Source organism: Lacerta agilis, chromosome 1, assembly GCF_009819535.1.
Source record: "Lacerta agilis isolate rLacAgi1 chromosome 1, rLacAgi1.pri, whole genome shotgun sequence".
NCBI classification, from domain to species: Eukaryota; Metazoa; Chordata; class Lepidosauria; order Squamata; family Lacertidae; genus Lacerta; species Lacerta agilis.
In genome coordinates this window covers 90,671,231-90,693,643 of record NC_046312.1, presented here as the reverse complement: position 1 = coordinate 90,693,643, position 22,413 = coordinate 90,671,231, and the positions used below count along the sequence as shown (strand labels likewise).

Below are 22,413 nucleotides of genomic sequence, written 5' to 3'. Positions count from 1 at the left end.
CCCTCAATTCCTCACACCAGCTATAATATCCGACAGTCATCTATGCATCTGTTAAAACAATGAGGTAAATGACAAAACTTTCTAACAAAGAGTATTTTTACACTTTAAAGATGAACTAATTTAATTATGGTGTGACTTTTCATCTGTATCTATTCCACCTGTTTTCTTTCAGAGCTGACTTTGACTCTAAGTGGCAGGTGTAGAACCTTCTTTACCCCTTACTATTTGCATAAATATGCTTTACCAAACATTTTTTTTTGTTACCACAGGTAAGTAAGACGCCCCCCCCCACAAACTGCCTGGTTCTAGCAGCAGCAAATGTACAGGGAATCAGGTGGGGCACAAGAGAAAGAACACACTGCTAAATACAAGGCAGAATTTACTTGGAAAGCAAAGATAGAAAGGGGGAAAGCCAATAATCCAAATGGGATAAGCTTGCTGACACAGCTGTAGGAATGTGTGTGCAAATATGAGAGAGGAGAAGAGATCCTGTCAGGTGTATTTTAAGCTGCAACATGAATAAGGAATGAAGGCCAAACCTTACCTCAAAATATGCACCACATTCCGCTACTATATATTCAGATTTTGGTTTGTTTTGACAGTACACCACATACATGTGTAATCGCCTCTCCTGTAAAAACAAAATTTGCATAGTTTTCTTAGTCTAAGCCCAGACTAAAGCTTTTACCACTGCATGGACAGTGACAGAAAGCAAATTAAATTATTCTTGTCAGCCACAGTCCAGACCGTCTTAGGGAGTATTTATTTTCCTTGTTTTAATTTTACTGTCTACTATCACCTGATCAAAGGATTGTGTACAGACACCAACTTTCAGAAAAAGAATGAGGAAACCAAGATAAAATTAAAGTCCAGTTCCTAAACCCACAGGCTTTCAAAGGTATCCATGTGGTAGAGAAGCACAAGCACCCTCCTTCACACAAAGATAATGTGTGAGTGGGTCGCCCCATGTGGACATCAGATTCAGGCAATTCATCTTGTTCAAGAAGGGTAAGAATGCATGATTGCTTGTCAGGAGACATGCCACACATGCCACTGTTGCTTTCATTTTGCTGCAACTTCCATATCTCTCCAGTTAGCTTTCTGAAGCAGCTAGGCACTGCCGTAGTCCTGCTGCTGAGAGGACAGGAACAGAGCTCCTTGGATCACTGACTATAAAAGCAAATAGGTTTGTACAATCAACTAGAATCTTCAATCTACAAAGAGATAGTTCATAGGCTTCTGTGTCAAATGGCCCTACACTATTATTACTTCCTCAAGCCAAAAGATGAGGACATGCTCAAGCCCAGTCAGCAAGCATATGATTGATATAAGATATTAATCCAGGTCCAAGCCCATCAAGCTAAGGAGGCACTTGTTCTATAATCCTAGTTGAAGTGTAAAAAACGTAGACTGTTGAATAAGCAATGTATTATTAGAAATTGCTGAGGTATACATCTGTGTTAGTTTAGCTCTGTTCTTGAAGACACACATCCTGTACAAATATACAAAGGTTGTAGCCAGGAAGTAAGCAGCTAAACAGTATTTGAAGCAGCATTTTGGGTGGTGGTACATTTCCAGCCAAGTTTTAACAGGAGTAATTAAGTAAAACACAACATTATTATAATTATGGCTTTAATTAAGACAATTTTGTGCATATTGAAGGGAAATTACTTTCATACTGGAAAAGCAAAATAAATACTCCACTCACACATCCCATTTTACGGCTTGAGGGAAATTCAGGTATTATTCCTATTCTCATTTGGGGTGTGTGTGTGTGTGTGTGTGTGTGTGTATGTGTGTGATATCAAGTCAGCACAACAGGAACACATTTAGGAGCTATTTCCATTTTTTAAAAGGACTAGCATGAAACTCACATGTTTGATGAAGAGCTGTGCTAAACGGTCATGCTCTTGAAGGCACTTTTCCAGTTCAGCGAGGAAAAAACTGCAATAAAAAATACACAGCTATTCACAAAGTCGCCCTCAGTACTCTTCACCACCATACTATATAGTTTTATCTGATTTTGTCTTGCATCACAGATAAAACTACCCTCATATAAGATCTGTTACTTCTGAATAGCTTAGCCTGCATCATCCTGCCAATGGTTAAGAGAATTTAATTGCACATGAGGAACAAGTGAATATAAAAAGCCCGTCCGTTGGCATGCAAAAAAGGTAAAGGTAAAGGGACCCCTGACCATTAGGTCCAGTTGCGGATGACTCTGGGGTTGCGGTGCTCATCTTGCTTTACTGGCTAAGGGAGCTGGCATACAGCTTCTGGGTCATGTGGCCAGCATGACTAAGCCGCTTCTGGCAAACCAGAGCAGCGCATGGAAACACCATTTACCTTCCTGCCGGAGTGGTACCTATTTATCTACTTGCACTTTGACGTGCTTTCGAACTGCTAGGTTGGCAGGAGCAGGGACTGAGCAACGGGAGCTCACTCCGTCGCGGGGATTCAAACCGCCGACCTTCTGATCAGCAAGCCCTAGGCTCTGTGGTTTAACCCACAGTGCCACCCACGTCCCATCCAAATACTGAGAACCTTGCTGTTCATCTGTTAATGAAGAAAGCCCCAGTCCAGTCTTCCTGTTGCAAAGAAATAGGGATAATTGCCCATAATTCTTAGGAAAAGGTTGTGAAAACAGGAGTCAGTTATCAGACATCTCTGTTCCATGGAATTTATCCCTGCCACCACCTGCATTTTTGAACTATTTCCTTTCTGCACATACAGTAAATTGAAAGTTCATCTTTGCAACCCTGAGATTCTCCAATAGCATATGTTCATTTGATTTTAAATGAAGGATCTACAGAGCCTCATCATGCGTGCAACTAACAAATAATGGGAGGCATAGAAAAATAATTTCAGCAATTACTGAGCAAAAGAGGCAATACTAGAGTAAGAGCCCAGAACAGTGCTGTGTCCTGTAAGTCATAATATTCAGCCAACTAACATCCATGGCACTAGACACTAGAGTTTTTGCTTGAAGCTTGCAAGAGACCTCTTGAGCTTTAACAAATGCTCAGAATCACATACCTTGTGGCACTGAATGAAATGTTGATTGCTGCTACTAGCTATAGAACATTAACTCACAATGAACTTCTCCCAGAGGGTGAGGGGATGTAGTATAGTAGTTCAGGCCAAGTAAAATGTCTATTTATATGAGAAGTCTTATGCATTTTAGCAATAGTCAGTTAAAAGCTGACTGCATACTTACTCTTTGTGCCAGTCATAGATCTGGTGAATGTTACCAAACACAATCTTGTCTTTCCCTTTCATATCTTCAGGAACACCTTTTTCTTCTATCCTTTTCATGAATCCCTTTAAGGAAATTTTAAAAAGAAATTTTAAAAAGCAAATTTCAAATTCCAGATTTTGTTATATTTTAGAGATACACATCATATTCAAATGAGACTTATTCTATATCCATGGAAGGGAGCAATTAAACCTTAAAGAAGTGTAAAAAGAGAGCATTAAAACATTTCTTCCATGCCCTCAGATGACAGATAAAAATATCTGGTTTTGGTTCATGAAGATTATAGTGTTAGAATATTACTCAATTTGAGAAGCCACAGTAAAAATATATACCCAATCTAGATTATTTTACTCACCTCCACCACAATTCCTAAGTCTTTGACATAGTCTTTCTCGGTCTGTACAAGTTCATTTAAAACAAACCTAAAATTCAAAAAAAGGAGCATATTGTAGTGACCAGGTTAAATATATGTCAGGTATACATGGTCAGCAAATATTTTCACTAGTAGACGTAGTAGTAGTAGTAGTAGACTTTTCACTAAGTAGACTCTCATCTCATCCAAGTCGGGGAATATCAGGGCAGCTCAGGTCGATTATAAACAGGCAATTCCCACACCAAAGGCATACATTGTAAAAAAAAGAAAATTATATGGTGGTACAAGATGATTCAAAGCCACCAAAGCAACCAACTTCTTTCAACTCTCATTATATACATTAATTTCACTGGTTGCTCAATTGGAAATAGTGGGTGAAGACATATACAGTTAACTCGCATCTTATGAGAGGGTTTGGTTCTAGAGCAGGCTTCCTCAAACTTGGCCCTCCAGATATTTGAGACTACAATTCCCATCATCCCTGACCACTGGCCCTGCTAGCTATGGATCATGAGAGTTGTAGGCCAAAAACATCTGGAGGGCAGAGTTTGAGGAAGCCTGTTCTAGAGGTTCAAGCATAAACACAAAATGCATAAAGCCAGGAGACTCTTCAAAGTGGAGGACTGCTTACTGGGTTCTAGGAAGGTCACACAAAGGCTCTAGGACACTGCCAGAACCCTTGAGCCTTCTTGCCAAGCTTGCAATCACAGTTGTGTGTGGTGGTGGACTAAAAAAATGGGGAGCAGGGAATGGTGGATTTCCTACCCTCTCCATTTATTTATTCCCCCCTCAACTGCACAAAGCTGCAATCATGTAAGTTTACAAGTGTAAGCTGCGAGTTACCTCTATAACATATTAAGAACAGAGAAATTAGTTTTAAGAATGCCATCACCATAGTTTATAAAACTGTTCCAGGGAGAGCTTTAATTGGTTCTGTGGTTTCAGCATAACTTCTTCTGAATCAGAGCAAAGTCAATTGTTGAAGGAGCCTACTGGCTAATGCCCAGAGCCTCACCACTATAGGCTTTATCCACCAGTTCTGAGGTCATGTATAAGGGGCATTCTTTTACATTAAAACACAATTTTTAGATAACTACTTGGAAAAAACAAACCCAAAGTTTACTTACATCCTGCCTCTCATAGCTTTGGCTTTTTGTTCTTCTTCAAGGTTTCTTGAAGGAGGAGTTGAAGGTGTCACATTTTCATTCAAGCATCCAGTGGAATCCTTTAAGCTTCCCCGGTAGGAGCCTCCTTCTAATGACTTAAAAATAAGAAAAAAGCCAAAGGATTCAACAGAAAATCTTAACAGATTGACTATATAGCTATTCCTATAGCTACTTCCTCAGGGGATCTGTATTTGCAATAATTAGTAAGCGGGGGGACGAGACCCTTCAATTTTCTCAAAATGTACTCCAAGGTGACATTTATTTTGTTTAGGCTGATTGGGAGAAGACAACAGAATAGAACTGGCTTGATTCAGTACAGCAGTTTACAAGCTAAGAACATCTCATTCATTCAAATGTTTTCCTAAATATTCTGAAGACCTCCTGAATAGGATAAATGTTAAAAGGTCACAGTATATCTGTGCTAGGTGTTTCCTGAAGCTGGTCCCCACTTTTTTCCTATGTGTTTTGTACATCCCATCTGCAGATCTGCTCTGTGGCACACTTTTAGGCTGGTAAGGTATCATGGATTTGGTTAGTCCCAAACCAATAATACCTAATTCGCAGTAAAAGGTAGATTCTCCTAAGACGCAAATAGGTGATTGTGGGGTCATGCAGCTATTTTGTTCTTATTCCACATTTGTGCAGAAAACCAAATCCCTCCTTTTTGTTTTAATGGGGAAAATAGGAAGGGAAGAAACTGAGGGATACCAACAGTGGAAGAGGGCTGTTGATTTGCAATACCTAACATCACACTAAGAGAAGCTGGCTAAAATGAGTCATTTAAATATTTGATTTATTCCAGTATACAAAACACTCAAGACAACACAGTGGTGCCCCGCTAGACGAAAATATTTCATTCTACGAATTTTTTCGTCTAGCGGTTTTTTCGTCTAGCGAAGTGGCAATGACAGCCGCGCTCCGCTAAACGGAAAAAAAAGACGAAAATTTTTTGTCTTGCGAAGCAGCCCCATTGACTTTTTCGTCTTGTGGGGCAGCTTCCGCTAGATGAATGCCGTTCGTCTAGCGAGTTTTTCGTCTAGCGAGGCATTCGTCTAGCGGGGCACCACTGTACTTGTTTCATCTAACAGAAATACCATTATCCTATATAAGATCGAATTCTTATTTTTACAGTTTCAAGATACAGAAGCACAGCATCTTGGATTCTAAAAAAAAGTACAAAGTGTATTGTCTGAATGGCAATTTACGTAACTATTTGCAAAATGAGCTTTCCATTTCCTGTATCAGATTCTTACTTGTAAGCAGTGCTTAAACTGGTTTCCTAGATCAGCTGTCATGGGATTCTGTGATTTACCAAGTCAGAATATCAGCATTGAAATCACATATGGAAGGGTAGGTGGTAAGTAGAGAGGCAAGAAGAGTTTACAAAGGCATAAGGGCTGTTCTCAAGCTAATTAAACCATGGCTTAACATAGTCAAGTTGTAACTAGGACTAAGAGATGACTGACCTTACTAATATAGATAGATTTTAAAAAGAAACGCTAACCTCCATCTGAAAATGAAAATGGAGCTTAGCTACGATAAAGGTGATGGAATATTGCAACAAGCAAGTCAGATCCAAGAATTTGTTGTTGTTGTTTTTAAAGTAATACAGCTAAATTTTATGCATGTTCCTTTGAGATGTCCCTCTGAGTTGTACAGCACATGCTCTCTAGGAAAGGCATATAAGATAGCAATTTTAGTTTGCCCAACTGAATTAAGATGCCTAGGATTATTTGTTACTGTATTCATTACTGTAAGCCACCTGGAGTGCCTACAACTAAGGCAGGACATTAAATTGAAAATATAGCTTCATGAACCATATACTGAACAGCCCTTGAACCAAGTTTTCTGAAAGTGGCTCATTTGGGGGGGGGCATACATGAAATAACCACCTTCTGATACACCTAGTGTTTTTTTAAAAATAAGCAGAAAAATGACAGATCCAACACAGCATAGCACTTGACTGAATATTGTAAAAGAAATAAAACACTTTAAAAGGAAAAAAATACTTGTTCTGCAATCACACCCCTAGAAATTTACCAGGTTAGTAATAGGTGTTAGGGACTATACTATAGCCAGCTGATGTTTCCAGGAATATGTGAACGAATCAAGTCATTTGCAAAAAAATAAAAATAAAAATGGTTTTTACTGCAATTTAACTCTAACAACTAGTTGACGATAGAACCAACATGGAACTGCAATTAGCTACTCAATGGTAAGGATAGTCAGCAATATGACCAGCAGCCGAATTACGGTGTTGCTCAACTAGGATGTTTCTCTTCGTGAGATCCTATGTCTTCACACTTACCAACTTGCTTTTGACCAGTTTTTCTATTGCACTGACAAGATCCGCAGCAGTTGGGACATCGGAGATGCTCTGTCGAGCAGCTAGCAAAGAGGAGGACTGCAAGACACCAGTTTGCAAAGGAACAGCAGGTTAGCAGGAATGAGAAGGAACTAGGAAAGCAAAATGCTAACAGTTTGAGGTCACACAATGGGGCACAAGCAGCGGGGGACGGGGGACGGGACACAACATGACAGGAGCAGGAAGGGTTGAGGGGAGGTCATGACATACAAAAGGCAGCAGCACTCAGCAGCAGAATGGCAAAGCACATAACCTGCTCTGGGATTATGGGTAAAATGTATGTCTGACAGGGTTCTTCTAAAGACCACTACTTAGTCACAAAGAAAAGCCAAAGAATAATTAAAAGAGCAGTTTGGCTCTTGTTTCTATATTGTGAAATGTCTCGAGATTTTTGTGCTACTTCAGGAACAAGCAGCGGTGGGTGAAGGGAGCTACCCTTTCCCCCCAGGGCTCTCTCCATATCCCTGCCAGCATGCAGAATCCATCCCTTTCTCTTGCTAAGCTCACTCCTATAGAGTACAATACAAAGGCAGGTTAGATCAGACTAGGGTTTTGACAAGCTCAGCACTTCATTGCAATGTTTTGCAATAACTTCATGTTATTATGAAATTCTACTTCGTGTCCAATTTATTGCCAAAGATTCAAAAATTGAAAACACTTTGGACTGTTATTTCTCCTTGCTGTCAACTTTAAAAACGTGAGTGGCAAAGATAGATCAAAGTACCAGTGGTACCTTCTTTACAATACCAAAACCGTCAAATATAAGTATGTGTAGAGAAAACATATGCATTCCCTCCCCAAACTCGGACTGCAAGGTCTTCTCTCTCTCTCTCTCTCTCTCTCTCTCTCTCTCTCTCTCTCTCTTTCTCTCTCTCTCCCCAATTCCTTTCTAAGACAGGAAAAGAGAAACATCTGAACAGTACAGAGATCCTCCAAATCTAAAAACAGCTTTAAAATACATTCTTACTAGGTTTGTAATCTATTCCACCTATCCTGAAGACAAGATTTTGGGTGGTGGCAGGCTGTTGTTTTTAAAGCTAGGTGCATAATACTCTGAAGCGAGAAGAACACCCAAGAACACCTCCCCATGTCATTTCCTTTGGGATGTGAGGAATGAGGCCGACAGAAAAGACTCATCCTGCCAGTTCTTCAGCAGAACTGGACCTTGGGTAAAGACAGAAGTTGTTCACATGTGGTGGATGCAAATGCCCAGGCCATTCCTGCTCCTTCAAAGGCACTGAAATTTGCCAACTGTACTATAGCTAAATGAGGAGGCAGATATAGTTAATATGCCCCGTCCTAGAGTAAAGGGTGCCAATCAAAAGAATTCTGGACCAAATGTGGCATAGCCATGGACTACTCTAGGCCCTGGTACTGTCCAGTTTTGCCTATGTGGAAAAACTACAGAAGAGGTACAGAAATATGCATAGTCTGGAGATTGCATACAACTTGCATATTGCCCACCTGTATTCTATAAGGGCAGATGGAGCTTTAGAAGTAAACTACTAGGATTAACGAAGTTTAATCAACTTCACAGGTGTAGCAGAGGGGAGAAGAGTAAAGGCAATCAAGCACCAAGAAGAACCTAGTGAAATTAGTAAGTGTTGCTAAATTGAACTCGGAGAAGTGACAGTAAAGATCAGGCAGGTAGCTATCCCAATAAAGCAGACTATTGTCTGAAAGTCAGCCAGCACTAGCAGCTGAAGGCTCCTTAGGAACTGCTGCTGAGTGATACATCACTCTAGTCGCTTTATCCCTAAGAATACCTACAGTAGACATCTTGTCATTCTCCTCTGATACCTTATCTTTCACTTAGAGCCAATCAGCAACTCAAATTAAAGTCGGTGAGAACAGAATTCCAAGTAATCGTAAAGGTTACTTCAGAATACAGCACAGAGGAGTTACCTTATGGTGACCAATCTCAGTGATGTGGGGTGGAAAAATGTTCCAGTGCTCTGTTCTTCCACATAAACATTTCCATTTCTTAAGCTCATTAGCAATTAATGGATACCAGTTGTAAATGTAATACTAGGTAAGTCTGGCAGTTGCTGAAGTTTTATGCTTTGTTTACCAAATACAAATAAAATAACTTGCTAAATGAGATCATTTTCCAGAGTGATCTAAAAATTTTCAGGAAAATTTTCCAACTCAATATATTTCAGAAAATCCATATCACTGACCCATATCTCAACTTAAGATAATCCTTAAAAAAAATGAACAGTACAGGTTACTGGAAATGTATTTAAGGGAGGAAACACAGTAAAAGGATCTTCTTCACCCTGGAGACTTAATCCTCCTTGTGTATACAATTTTACTGTATTTCCTTTCATGAGAAGTATAACCACATCATTCACTTTTTTAATCTTCTGGTTATGGGAGATACTCAAGACTGTTTTCTTCAAAAGTTATATGACAAAGTGACTAGACTACAGTTTAAGAGTTCCCTCCAAAACAGGGGTAGGTAACCTAAGGCCCAGGGGCTGGATGCGGCCCAATCGCCTTCTCAATCCGGCCCGCGGACGGTCTGGGAATCAGCATGTTTTTACATGAATAGAATGTGTCCTTTTATTTAAAATGCAGCTCTGGGTTATTTGTGAGGCATAGGAATTCATTCCCCCCCCCTCCAAAATATAGTCCAGCCCACTACATGGTCTGAGGGACGGTGGACCGGTCCACAGCTGAAAAAGGTTGCTGACCCCTGCTCCAAACCTATGTGGATTTCAGCCTCAATGCTTAGGGTTAAACTTCATGTGATGCTTTCAGTCTCAATATGCCCAAAATGGTTTTGTTTACGACCAGAATAGCTGTGGTTCATGTCAAGGGGAGGGGACACTTATCAACTTCCCTGTGGGCCATTTGTCTCATCAAAATTACCTCACCAAATTGCTATTTGCTTTAAGGAAGAAAAGACAGGCATGCATACATTTCCCCCTACAAGGCAAAACATTTTTGTGGGGGGTGGGGGGTGGAGGAGAGCTCTATAAAAAAATGGCCTTCAGGGAAACAGATAAACATTTCCCCTTTCAACTTCTCATAGTCCCCCTCCCACTATTAAGCCAGATAAAAGTTTATTGCAGCTGCTTTGGTGGGAGGGAAAAACCTTGGGAAACCACTCACATTATGAGTAGCTTGACTCCAAACCAACATGCCAATTACTCCACCACTCTTCAACAAGCTGCAAATATAATCTATAGCAAGGCACGTTTTACCACTCTAGTACATCCAGAAAACTGAGCACTCTGTGTTCCAATGAACAAATCAAGGTAATGCCGGGATTGCAGAATGCTCTCACAACCACAAGGTCACACTATCAAGTATGAAATAACATTGAAAGCCCAAGGCCTGCCCATGCCTCTTTTAGGGCTGTCACACCTAGCCACAATTAAAAACAGCCTGACTACACTGATGGGAAATGAAGGACTCCCAATGATCAGCAAGCCCTCTCTCCATATAGCAACAGTCTATGGTGATGGTTCCCAATTAACTAATTACTGAGGACCCCCTATTTTTAAAAAGCCACAGACCCCCTACTTTTGAAAATATTGGTAACTCTATGGTAGTTATCTGTGCAAAGCAAATTTTTTTGAAGAAAATGTGGGGTAGCCCCTAATAAGCAATGGATTTTAGGTATGGTATACTAAAAAACAGTTTTTACCATGCAGAAAGGACAAATATTTAGTTTTGGGTGGGGGGAGACAAATTTAATTTTATTAAAGTATAGTACAAGTAAACAAATTATGACATGTCTAGCAGCTACTAAACCTAATTTACATGCCTACATTTTATGCGCCACCCATCTGGCTGGGTTACCTCAGCCACGCTGTGCGGCTCCCAAATGTTAAATACACACTAAACCTAAATGTAATGGGCATCTTTTTGTCCTGAACAATCCCTTCCACATCTGGTTCAATATTTCCTACTTTCATTCACAAATCTGATTCAATATCAAGCCAATTTCTATGCATGTATCTGCAAAGGTAAGTGGAACAGAAGGGAACTAGATGTTTCAAAGCTTTTTCACCTAACTTCTTATAATCAGCAAAAGCTTTCACCCAGAATTGGCCCAGCCTACATTCTTTGGGAAATGATTTCAATGAACCATCACAAGTCACGTCAACAAGCGCATCTTGCTCTTGTGAGGGATTACATTGTTGTTCTTAATAACCTACAAGATCACAATGGAAGTTGCTCGGGTACATGGCTTAGCAAGTGGAGGTCCACCTTTACTTTAGCACTACAAGCATTTATTCACATGGGTATATGCACAAGAGCCCTGCTGGATCAGATCAAAGCTCTAATTCAGTATCCTGCTTTTCACAGTAGGCCTTTGGCAACACCATAAGCAGCTGGTACTCAGTGACATACTGCCTCTGCAATTGAAGGCTGCATATGGACATCATGAATAGTCATCCCCATGAGTTGCATTCCACATAGTGCTAAGGAGATCATTCCATCAGCGCAAGCACTTCTGCTTACCTAACAAAAATATCTCTTCTCCTCCCCTTGCACACTGTTCTAGGGCATAAGTCTCTTCGCACTGGCGGGAATTGTTCTGCTGGCTTCTGCTAGTACAACAATAAACTAATTCTATTATGTGTTTACGGGTACTATTTTGTTTGCGTCAAATCTCTTGTTAATCAATTCCATTGAATAACTGAGGGTTCTAGTATTAATAGAAAGATACTCTGCACCCATGTTTTCCACATCAAATATAAGATGCCATCCTATGCTCGCTTCACTGATTTTTTCTAAACTTAAAAACCCCAGATTTTATCGCCCCTCTTCCAGCTGCACCCCTGATCATTTTGGTTCTCCCTTCCTGCATCTTTCTAGCCTTAAAGCATTTTTCTGAGATAGGGTGACCTGAACTATATATATATTAGGTGAACGTCAAGAGAGAATCTGCTGTGTGCATCATACTGAAACTACATTGAATGTAGAACACTCAGTCTACTACTGCATATTTATTTCAGAGGCCCCTGCTGGCAACATTATGACATACATCCAGTCCAATGATGAAGCTTTTCAAACCTTGGGCACAACGTGCACCACACACTGCACTATTAGAAGTTATTGCCGCAATCACCTTTTCTTGCCCAATTTTGCTGCAACACAGGTGGAGACAACACCAGCATCATGCTAGAATGCCACATGTATGGCTGTTGCTGTACCACAGTGGTTTTAAGAAGTATTATGGGAAACCCAAAAGATCCTTGGAAGCTTATCAAGAATTTCTCAGTCAGTGTATTTGTAACAGTAGGCAGGCTTCCCTGAAAGAAAGCTTGCCCACCCACTGACAAATCTTTCCTTGCAGCAGTGTACTGCAGGGCAAGTATTGGGTACGTTTCAGCACTAACTCTTAGTTCATGTTAAGAAATGGCGAGGCGAAACAGATAATAGAATCATAGAATTGTAGAGCTGGAAGGGGACCCATCTGAACCAAACATTCGTATTATAATTCACCCTAGAAGCACCCACAAGGTCCAGAAATTCCTCAGCAGGCAAGTTCACATAGAAAGCTTTCTTCTGAATGTTAACAACTGCTCTACAGAAAAGGCATGAAATGAAAAATAAATTAAAAAATCAAGCTACAAAGGTAAGCAGACTAAGTCACAAATATTCAGATCATGACAGGAGGGAAAGGAAAGGGGAAATATCCTTGAGCGCTGCAACAATGGCCTTGAAGATGGATTGCTCAGTGCCATTCCTTCTGGATACAAAGTGAAGATGTATAATAACAAATTTCAATATATAGTACCCTACTGAAACACCATGCCTGGTTCCTTGGATTCTAGAAGGGTTTTTTTAAAAAACAAAACAAAACAAAACCAAAGTTATTCTGAGAAAACAAAATGAAAAAAAGACCGGAGTCCTACCATGTCATCCTGTGGGGGGTCATTATCAAAAATCTTCATAGGAGGAGGGAGTGGTGTATGAGATTCTTCATCTGGCTCATCTTCGCCCCAACCTTTCTTGCTCTTCTGAAAGCAAGGGAAATTTCATTATGAACAGGCAAAGTTGGATACAATGAGAGAGTCCCTCCCATAATATCTTTATGGTGTTGGAACTCCATAATCAGACCAAATCCAATCCAGACAGAGGAGTGGGTTGTTGTGACAGATATAAAAAGAATATTTATCTAACCTGCCCCCTCTGATGCCTAGTGAGGTAGAAAGGGACTTCCCTACATAAGGGAGTCCCATGCAATCCTCTAACCCCCATATTAGCATCTACATAAAACATTATTAATTTCCTTTAAAGGGGCAAGAGGATCTACAATAAATCATTCACTGCAGCATAAGGACTTCAAATTTGCTCAGGAAAGACCACCATGATGCATAAAATAGCAAATGTTCTGCTAACCAGTTCTCAAGTTCCTCATTGAACTGGATCTGGCTGTCAGGCATGGAAAAAAAACACCTCTCTCTCTCTCTCTTTTTTTTAGCCTGCTACATTCCTGGGCATACCGGTATATTTGAATGAGCACACTAGCTCCTTCCAGCAACCTAGTTCTATTTATTGATTTATAGCATTCCTGCATCACTCTCACTATTGGCAGAGCAACACCTTAAACGCAGCCCCAATAGAATAATTTAAAATGCTTTGAGCAGCTATTAGAGCAGTCATAAAATACCCATAAATGCACCCATATCTGCAGCTCCAAAAGGAAGATAACAAATCTATGCAAAATGACCAGAAAAATGGGATGGGAAATAAAAATGCAAGAGCTCTGGTTACCTTCATGATCCATGGTATTATTTTACATCACACAGCAAAGATGGTGGACAGTAGGCAAGCCCAAGCTTTGGAAGTAATGAGCCAATAAGCATAAGCTGAGGCCTAGGGAGTAACTAGCCTGCATGGTCGATGCAAGATTCTTCTTTATAGTGAGGATATAGGGCTTTCCCAGTTTTGATACAAGGATGAATGCTTTTCTACAGTTATTACAAAACTTATTCCAAAACGAAGAGTGAAAAATCAAACAAAAGGTAGCTTTATGCTCATCAGCATTCTTTAAAAAAAGGTATCAAAATACGTCCATACCTCATCCGCACTGTCTCCCTGAGGCGTGGTCTCATCTCCAGGCTTGGGGGATCCCAGGTCAAAGCTTTTCCTTCCTTCGCGCACTTTCTTCTGCTTCTTGATGTTACTGTCTGCCTTTCCACTATTTAATCTGCGTACTGGGCTGGTTAGCCATTTCTTCAGTGTGTTGGTAGAGCGCTTTGGACCAGGGGAGCTCTGGATGGAATTGATGGATGAATGAGGCTGCAAATTGGCCACCGATTCAGATTTCCCTCCATTTTCATTAGAGGATGCTGAATAGGAATCTGCCAGAACAAAATAATAAAAATGCTAAGCAAGACAGGGTATTAAGTTTGACAGTTCTTTCTGGAAATGGAAGCTGTTGATATAAATATTAAATCAGAAGGAGAGTGCTATGTTTAAAATTAGAAGAGAACACACAGTTAAGTCTAAACTAAGTGGACACTAAATGTACTCATTTCCATTTCCACAGTTTTCCACCATTCCTTCCTGATCTGTACTTATGGAACACTCTAAATCTATTTTATTGGCTGGTCTGTTTGTCAGGTACGAGTATAAGGAATCTTTTCTCCATACAGAGGACTTCACAAATCCTCAGTACTGTTACTTCTCCTGCCAAAATCATGAAGTCCATTATGGTCAGTTGGATGTCTGTCCATACATTCGCCAAGGGAAGTTTGCTTTTTCTCACCAAGTTGGGGGGGGGGGGCTAAGTCAACTTAACACTTCAGAGTTGCCTATCTGTAAAAACAGCTGGCACTGGCTTTTCACTGCTACTGATATTTTCAGCCTAGGCTGAAAATATCAGTAGTGTTAAACTGACAAGAGATAAGCAACCACTGAAAAATGGTTCTACTCTGCTATCTTATGTACGATAGGCTTTGGACATTTTCCATTCACAGAAGCCACATGATTTGGAGGCGGGTGAATAACGCAAACTATTATCAGAATGCTGTTCGTCAGCAGATTCCAAGGTCAGACTGGTTGATCTAACATTCTGAAGATATATGCGGGATACAAGCTTGTCTTATTCTACTACCAACCATTCTAATTTTGCTGAAGTGCTTTATACTTGGTGTGTGCTCACTACAGAGTTAATAACATTTGGTACCCCATGTTTCAGCAATACCTCCCCTAGTAAACTAGTGTTGTACTTTGGAACAGACCCAACTGTCCTCTGTCCTGGCACTTGGATCAGCCAATTACATTAGGAGTTGCTGAATTAGTTTATAAAAATACCAACATATATGTGGGGGCTTGAATGCCTGGGAAGGTGCCATATTGACATCTCTGTACAATGAAGCTTTGTTCCTCGAGCCCTGTGTTGAGTGAACAAGCATTGCTAACTGGAAGAACATTTTACTTGCCACACCGTATTATTTCTGCACGAAACTCTAAATGACATGCTAAAAGGTTCACAGCATGTATTTGTTTAATCCAACATTCCAACTGTGCATTAATTTATGGGCAATAAAGTCATCAAGCACATCCTTCCCCTAAGTTTGAACAAGTAAGTTTCTTTTCAAAGGTACCAGTTTATGAAGCTTTTATGTAGTCAAGCAATTGTTCCAAAAAAAATCAATCCTGCATTTCAATTTCATACTAACTTTTTTTTAAGGACTCAAAATATGCCAAGTGTATTTTGAATATGTTTCCATGTTCAGTAGTAGCCATCAACGTGATTTTTTTTTAACCAAATATTTGAGATATATAAAAACTGGTTAGGGTTTCAATAACAATGTATATTACACACACACACATGATTCTGTCCCACATTGAACCTTTGGGATTGAGAGAGTTATGCAATTAAAGCATTGTGAAGTATTTTGGAGAACTGGAACAACCTACAATGAGGGGCAGCCAAAATGGTGAGCTTCAGATGGGATGCTAGACTACTGTTACCAGTATCCCTGACCACTGGGATTGATAGGAGCTGTAGTCTAGCAACCCAAGTGGAAAGGAAAGCAGTATTGTAATAGCTAACCTTTCTCTTGTCTTGGTAACAGTTTACCCATAACACAACATGATTAGCTGAACCCTAATTATGGTTCGTGGGCAGGTTATATGTAAGGAGTCTCCTCCTATGTTTAGGCCTGCTTAAAGAATTGAAAATCATGGACCTGCTGTTTTTGAAAACAAAAGTATCAAGGTCTGAAAGTAAAGTAAATATGATTAAAAGAAAGGACATATCTTAGATCAGAGTGGAGTGGATAACTCATGTAGCAGCAACTCCATGTGGACAGAGCCGTCCCACTGCTAATGATTCACAAAGAACTTCCATATGCACAAACTTTCTCATTCATTTCTCAAACTTTCTCATTCATTTTTTAAATGGTCAGACTAATCCCAAATGCAGTGAGGAGAGTTTCCTTAGAATCACAACAGTGATTGGGACACATGAGAGTATACAGAACTGAGAAGTACCCTACACATCTGCGACTTAGAATATAGCACACTCATTGCACTTGATCCAAGACTAGATATATATAAAGATATGGTAATTTTAAGGCTTCTGATATGTTCATATATAGATCCTTTTATAATTTGGTAGGTTAAGTTATTAGCAGTGAAAATATCACCAAAAAGTATGTGACTACAGTCAACAACTTAGAGTGGACCAATCCTAAAAAAAGGTCAGGCAAGATGGTCAACCCTCATGCATATCCACTTCATCAAATCTGGCCCTCTTTGAAAAAAGCTTGGACACCCCTGCCTTAGTGGAACCGCTACCTCAAGTCAAAGCATCCACTTTTCAACCATCTTCTACCAACCTACGCAACCAGGGCCATCTTTACCCAGGGGTGCAAGGCACCCGGGCACCGAATTCTGGGAGGCGCCAGGTGCCTGCCGCTGAAACCGCCTAAGCTCATAACTATCTACCTGTTATGAAATAATAAATAATGTTGATCAAGCTAGAAAAACAAAATACATATATACCTAGGTATTACTGAAATAGGTATTACTGAAATGTATACCTACTGTTTCACTAAAGGACTTTCGACTTTGTGTGCTCATTTACTAAAGACGCACCGCGCCAGCGGCGGCGCTAGTCATTCAACTAAACTTGGGGGCGCTGGGCGGATCTTTGCATCCCAGTGGCGCATATGTTAAAGACCCCACTGTATGCAACCACATCCTACAGCACATCCCCCCTCCATCTCAGGAATAGTTTTTCAGGAGGAATAAGGGGCTTAAGTAGGTACAGGGAATCAGTAAAAAAATGGGGGGCTTGCTGGGGCTTGTCCAATACATTTGCCAAAAGACCATATGGTACCTCCTCTCATTCCATGTACAAAAGCCAACCAACTTCAACACTGGCAAGAGGGCAGCATATTTCACCATACCTGCAGGCAAGCTATGTAGCACTCACAGCTCTGTCCTCTAGTGTCTTGCTGCCACTCCCTACTAAGCAGTATCTACTCTTTGAGGCAGTTGCCTCACATTGCCTGATGGTTGCTGGGCTGCCTTCTGCCTCATGCAAATGGAAGTGTTTTCTGTCAAGGCAAATCTACCCTTGAATACAACCCAATATATGTGCAGGTGATAATTTTGAGAGAAACCAAAATGAGGAGCAAAACAGCTCTCAGAACCTGCACATCTGCTTCTTCATTTTAAGTCATAATTTGGCTTATTGTTAGGTGTGAACCAGGTCACTGTCTGGATCCAGAGAGAGAGAGAGAGAGAGAGAGAGAGCGCTACATTGAAAGGTTTCAGTGACACTAAAACTAATTGTTCATACAAAGAGCATACAAAATCAGACAAGGAATTTCTCAATGGCAAGTTTCCTTACAAGTTTAAACTTCTGACCTGCTCCATTAATATTGCCAATTTGCCTAAGCAATAACTTGTTTCTGGCAAGATTCATTAGAAAAACTATGGTTCTGTATTGGGGTGGTATTTCAACTGCTTCTCATTCAGGTGGCTTCCTGAATCAGCACTTTTGCTTTAGCAGCACACAAGCCATGGTCACAACTTCCCTTTTACTACCCACCAGTAGTAAGAAAGAAGGGAAAGAGTGTGGGGGCTGAATTTTTAAGGCATGTAAGATTACGTCAAGAGCAGACTGTTTGGGTGAGTATTAACAGGTACACTACCTTCTAGATCAAGTAGGGGTAGCTAATGAATATTTAAGGCAATAATATGACTTTAGTCAGTTCAACAGTAGAAGACAATAATCTAAAACATAAAATTCAGCTAGGCAAGTAACTTCCGCCACTTGCATAAAATTTTATAACCTCAAACCAAAAACATCAATCAAAGAATGTTATCTCCAACAGATAAACTGTAGGCTGAGATAAATTTGCTTTTGAAAACTGGAGCTTCATCAAAAAATACTTTCAAAGTTAGGGCTGAAGATAATTCCAGGCACTTCATTAAGCTGTGACACCACATCTCCACAGAACTTATTTCATAAAGTGTATATACCATTAGATCACAAGGAAAAACCTCACATGTCCTGTATTTCAGGATGGCTCTACTCTCTAAAGCCACAGCTCTACAGCAGCCCTTTTTGATCGACTGACAACAGGGTAGTGCCACAAGGTGATATTTACCTACGGTTACTTGTTCTTGTAAATGTAATTGAAACTGTTTCTTAGCTGCAGACCCAATTGATTTAAAGGCTTCATCAAAAGGTGTGGATTTTTGTGCATCATTATTTTAGGACTACATACCTTACTCCAAGAAAGAAAGAGAGAGAAGCCATCTCCATTTCTACCTTGATGCCACTCACAAGTTTAAGTCGCAACCTGTCTGTCTGCTTCAAGGATGAGCAAGAAACTTCAAACCTCCAAAATGGACATAAACACGCCTCAAACAAAAATAGACTAAATACAAATTGGCAGTTTGCAAACCTGTTATTACTTAGATCCAGAAAGGAACAGAAAGCTTGTTTAATTCTAATTATTTGTTTAGTTCATCCAGGCTGTCTAGGCAAGGAAGAAATTTTACTATCAAAACATTAGTGTGCAAGAATTTGCCTTCCCAGCCCATTAGAGATTGTGATTATGAAATTAACATGAAATAATTTAAAAAAAAACAACAACTAGCAAACCTTCACTGAAACTCATTCTGCTCATCTTACAGTGGTTTCATTGACCATGCATTTTAGAGAGGTCTCTTATTTAAGTAAGAAAGCTTGGAGCAACATGAACTAATCAACTTATAGTACCAACATATAACTATTATTTACTCTGATTGAAAAAATTGAATTATGCCAATTAAAACAATCAATGCCTTATCAGGAGAACTCCTTAAAAAAAAATAGCTTACCCATCCCACCAAAATCCCAGCTCTAGGGTTTAAGCACCAAAGAAAGGCAAAAGCAATTAACTTTCATTTAACCAAGTTCTGCTGGCAAACATATTCTTAGGTGCAAAAATGTATATATCAGAAACTGAACCTGTCCTATGGACTGGTAAGGAAAGAGACCTCAGGTTTGTAAACATGTGTTGCCTATATGAGGCCCTGACATCTTCAAATGAAGAGTCCCAAGTAGTATGCTAGGAAAGACATGTATAGAAACCATCGAGAATAGCTACTAGGTATTAAAAATGGTACTGGGTCATACTGACTTACACCGATGAGTCATGAGAGCCGTTTATTACATAACCAATAATAGGATCCTCCTGCATACTCCAAGTCTTGCACCACCTTAGTTTTCTTACAGAAGTGAAGAGCAATTTTGGAAATTACAAGGATGTGCTCCTAGCTAAATTTTATACTCAAGTATTTATCAAACAATGCTTAAGTGTTCTGATATGCTGCAAGAAAAAACAGGCACCCAAAATTTTTACACATGATCTTACTCTGGACTGCAATGTATTTAATACATGTCTCCCTATAGGTAGAAAGAATAACAAGGATGCAGTGAAACTTAGAATCATAGAGTTGGAAGGGACCCCAATGGTCATCTAGTCCAACTCCCTGCAATGCAGGAATCTCAAGCTAAAACATCCATCCAACCTCTGTTTAAAAAACCTCCAAGGAATAGGAGTCCACCACCTTCTGAAAAAGACTGTTTCATTGTTGAACAGCTCTTATGTCAGAAAGTTCTTCCTGATGTTTAGTAAGAAACTCTTTTTTTGTAACTTGAAGCCACTGGTCCAAGCCTCCAGAGCAGAAGAATACAAGCTTGCTCCATCTTCCATGTGACAGCCCTTTAGATATTTGAAGATGGTTATCATATCTCCTCTTGGTCTCCTCTTTTCCAGGCTAAACATGCCCAACTCCTCAACTGTTCCTCATAGGGCTGGTTTCCAGACTCTTGATCATCTTGATCACCCTCCTCTGCACACATTTCAGTTACCGTGTTCAGCCCACAGCATTATCCTGATCCGCCAAGCTTGCAACTCTATCAAACAAGAAATTAGATTTGTCTGGCTGGACTTGTTTTTGGGAAACCCATGCTGGGTCTTAGTAATCACACCATCCTTTTCTAAGTACTCACAGACCAAGTGCTTAATTATGTGTTCTAGGACCCTTCCTGGTATTGACATCAAACTGATTGGTCAGTAGTTACCTGGGTCTTCATGAAATCAACATTAGAATCTACACAGTATATTATTTACTTGTGCTTCCAGGGTAAAATCTGGGCTGTGTGAATTTAAGGAAGTTACCACTACCAAACAAATAAATTACTGCTACCAAAAAAAAAGTAGTAGTTTGCCAGAACACAAAACCAGTAGGAACTGGATAGCCTTTTAAGATTGCTCTCTTCAAAAATTGGCAATGTCTATTTAGAAAGCCTTTTCCAAACTTCTGACAGCAGAGGCACACTGACCTACCCCTGAATTAAACTGGGAGGAGCACATCAGTCTTAAAACCCCATTAGTTTACTTTTAGGGTGTAAGTGTAAGAGAGGAATACACCCTTAGAAGAGCCTATCCATGCTTTCTGCATGAAGTCACTGATCATTCTGACATGTTTCTTGACTGAACACTGACTCATGTAAAACCACCTCACTTGCCTCTCACCATAGCCTTTTGGTTGGACCTAGGCCAGCACCAGCAGCTCCTCACATGCTGAGTAAAGGTGAGAACATGTGGTTTTGAATTTCACAGAATCGGATCAGTTTGGCCTTTTAAAAACAAACAAACAAACAAACACTATTCCTCATGCCCAGCAGATGCTTGCTATTTTATTTTATTTTATTTATTACATTTTATCCCATTCTTACTTCAGTGAAATCAAGACAGTTTACATTTTTTTTAGCCCCTACCCTCACAACAAAAGCTCTCTGGTAGCTTAGGCTGAGAAAATTTGGGTTGCCCAAGGTCATCAGATACCTTCCATGACTGTGTGGAGATTTGAACCTGGGTATTCTGCACAGAGAAACTTTTAAGAACCACAGCATGGTTAATTATTTGCAAATGCTCACAACTGACAGCTAGCAAGACTGTGAGCCAACCAACATAATTACAGGTGGAAAGCACAGCAAACAATCAGGTGGCAGGCAATTATTTCATAGCATACGAGTATGAAAACAATTTTCTTCGTGAACTCTGTTGACTTCTGTTCTTAACAAGCTGGTGTCTATAGAGTCTTTTCTGCTTCATGTAGTTGTTCAAGTCAACCAAGCAGGAAAATTAACTCGTTTCATTGATCCCTACAGAAATCCTCTTGAAAGAACACAAGGCATGGACCATTAACCAGACAGCTTTTCAACTTCTGCAAGGAAAGGATGGGATTTGGGGACCTGGGGAAGCTACAGGTAAAACTAGCTGCTCCTGCCTACTTGATTTGCAGTTTGAGAGAAGGGAGGCTGTTCCAGGAATTTGGCCGAGTGCCTTGAAATTATGACTCACAGCAACCTTCTCTATTCCTTTCATCCTCTGAATATAAATTATCATCCCCAAGTTGTGTGACAAAGCTGTATTGAAGTCAACATTATCAGCCAGCTATTTAAAAGTAATAATTTGTTCCTGTCCTTTCTGGATCAACTCTGGATGATTTCAGATAACAAAAAACAATGTACTGTAGTAGGCATCTAAAAACCTGCCACATAGTGCCTGCCATACATTGAAAGTGGCTGACAGAAGCCTTCAACCACACAGTTACACCCAGTAGGGTGATTTTATTGTTTTTAGAGTTTGCTGAAATGATGTTATTGTTTTTAGAACTCTGCTGAAATGATTTTTTTTTTAAGAACAGGGATTTTTTTTTTTTAGAACAGGGAAAATTCCCTTTTAAAGCTCTGTAGTTATATAGC

General features: G+C 40.0%; 1 protein-coding gene across 23 annotated transcripts in view; it reads right to left on the bottom strand.

Annotated features, from left to right (window-relative positions):
• KALRN (kalirin RhoGEF kinase) overlaps positions 1-22,413 on the bottom strand; it is a 494,138-nt gene that overhangs the window by 35,695 nt on the left and 436,030 nt on the right. For 16 of the 23 annotated variants that reach the window (XR_004427468.1, XM_033162965.1, XM_033162941.1 and 13 more), the window contains 7 exons: positions 14,205-14,488; positions 13,037-13,141; positions 4,757-4,890; positions 3,612-3,678; positions 3,218-3,321; positions 1,875-1,944; positions 545-631 (listed from right to left, as the gene is read on the bottom strand). Coding sequence is in view for 22 of the 23 variants with exons in the window: in XM_033162965.1 (XP_033018856.1) it covers positions 545-631; positions 1,875-1,944; positions 3,218-3,321; positions 3,612-3,678; positions 4,757-4,890; positions 13,037-13,141; positions 14,205-14,488 (851 nt within the window). In the remaining variant the exon portion in view is untranslated. Of the gene's footprint in view, positions 1-544; positions 632-1,874; positions 1,945-3,217; positions 3,322-3,611; positions 3,679-4,756; positions 4,891-6,048; positions 6,236-6,923; positions 7,200-13,036; positions 13,142-14,204; positions 14,489-22,413 lie in introns of those variants that run through there. The other 7 variants (XM_033162915.1, XM_033163076.1, XM_033163085.1 and 4 more) reach the window with 6 other exon arrangements.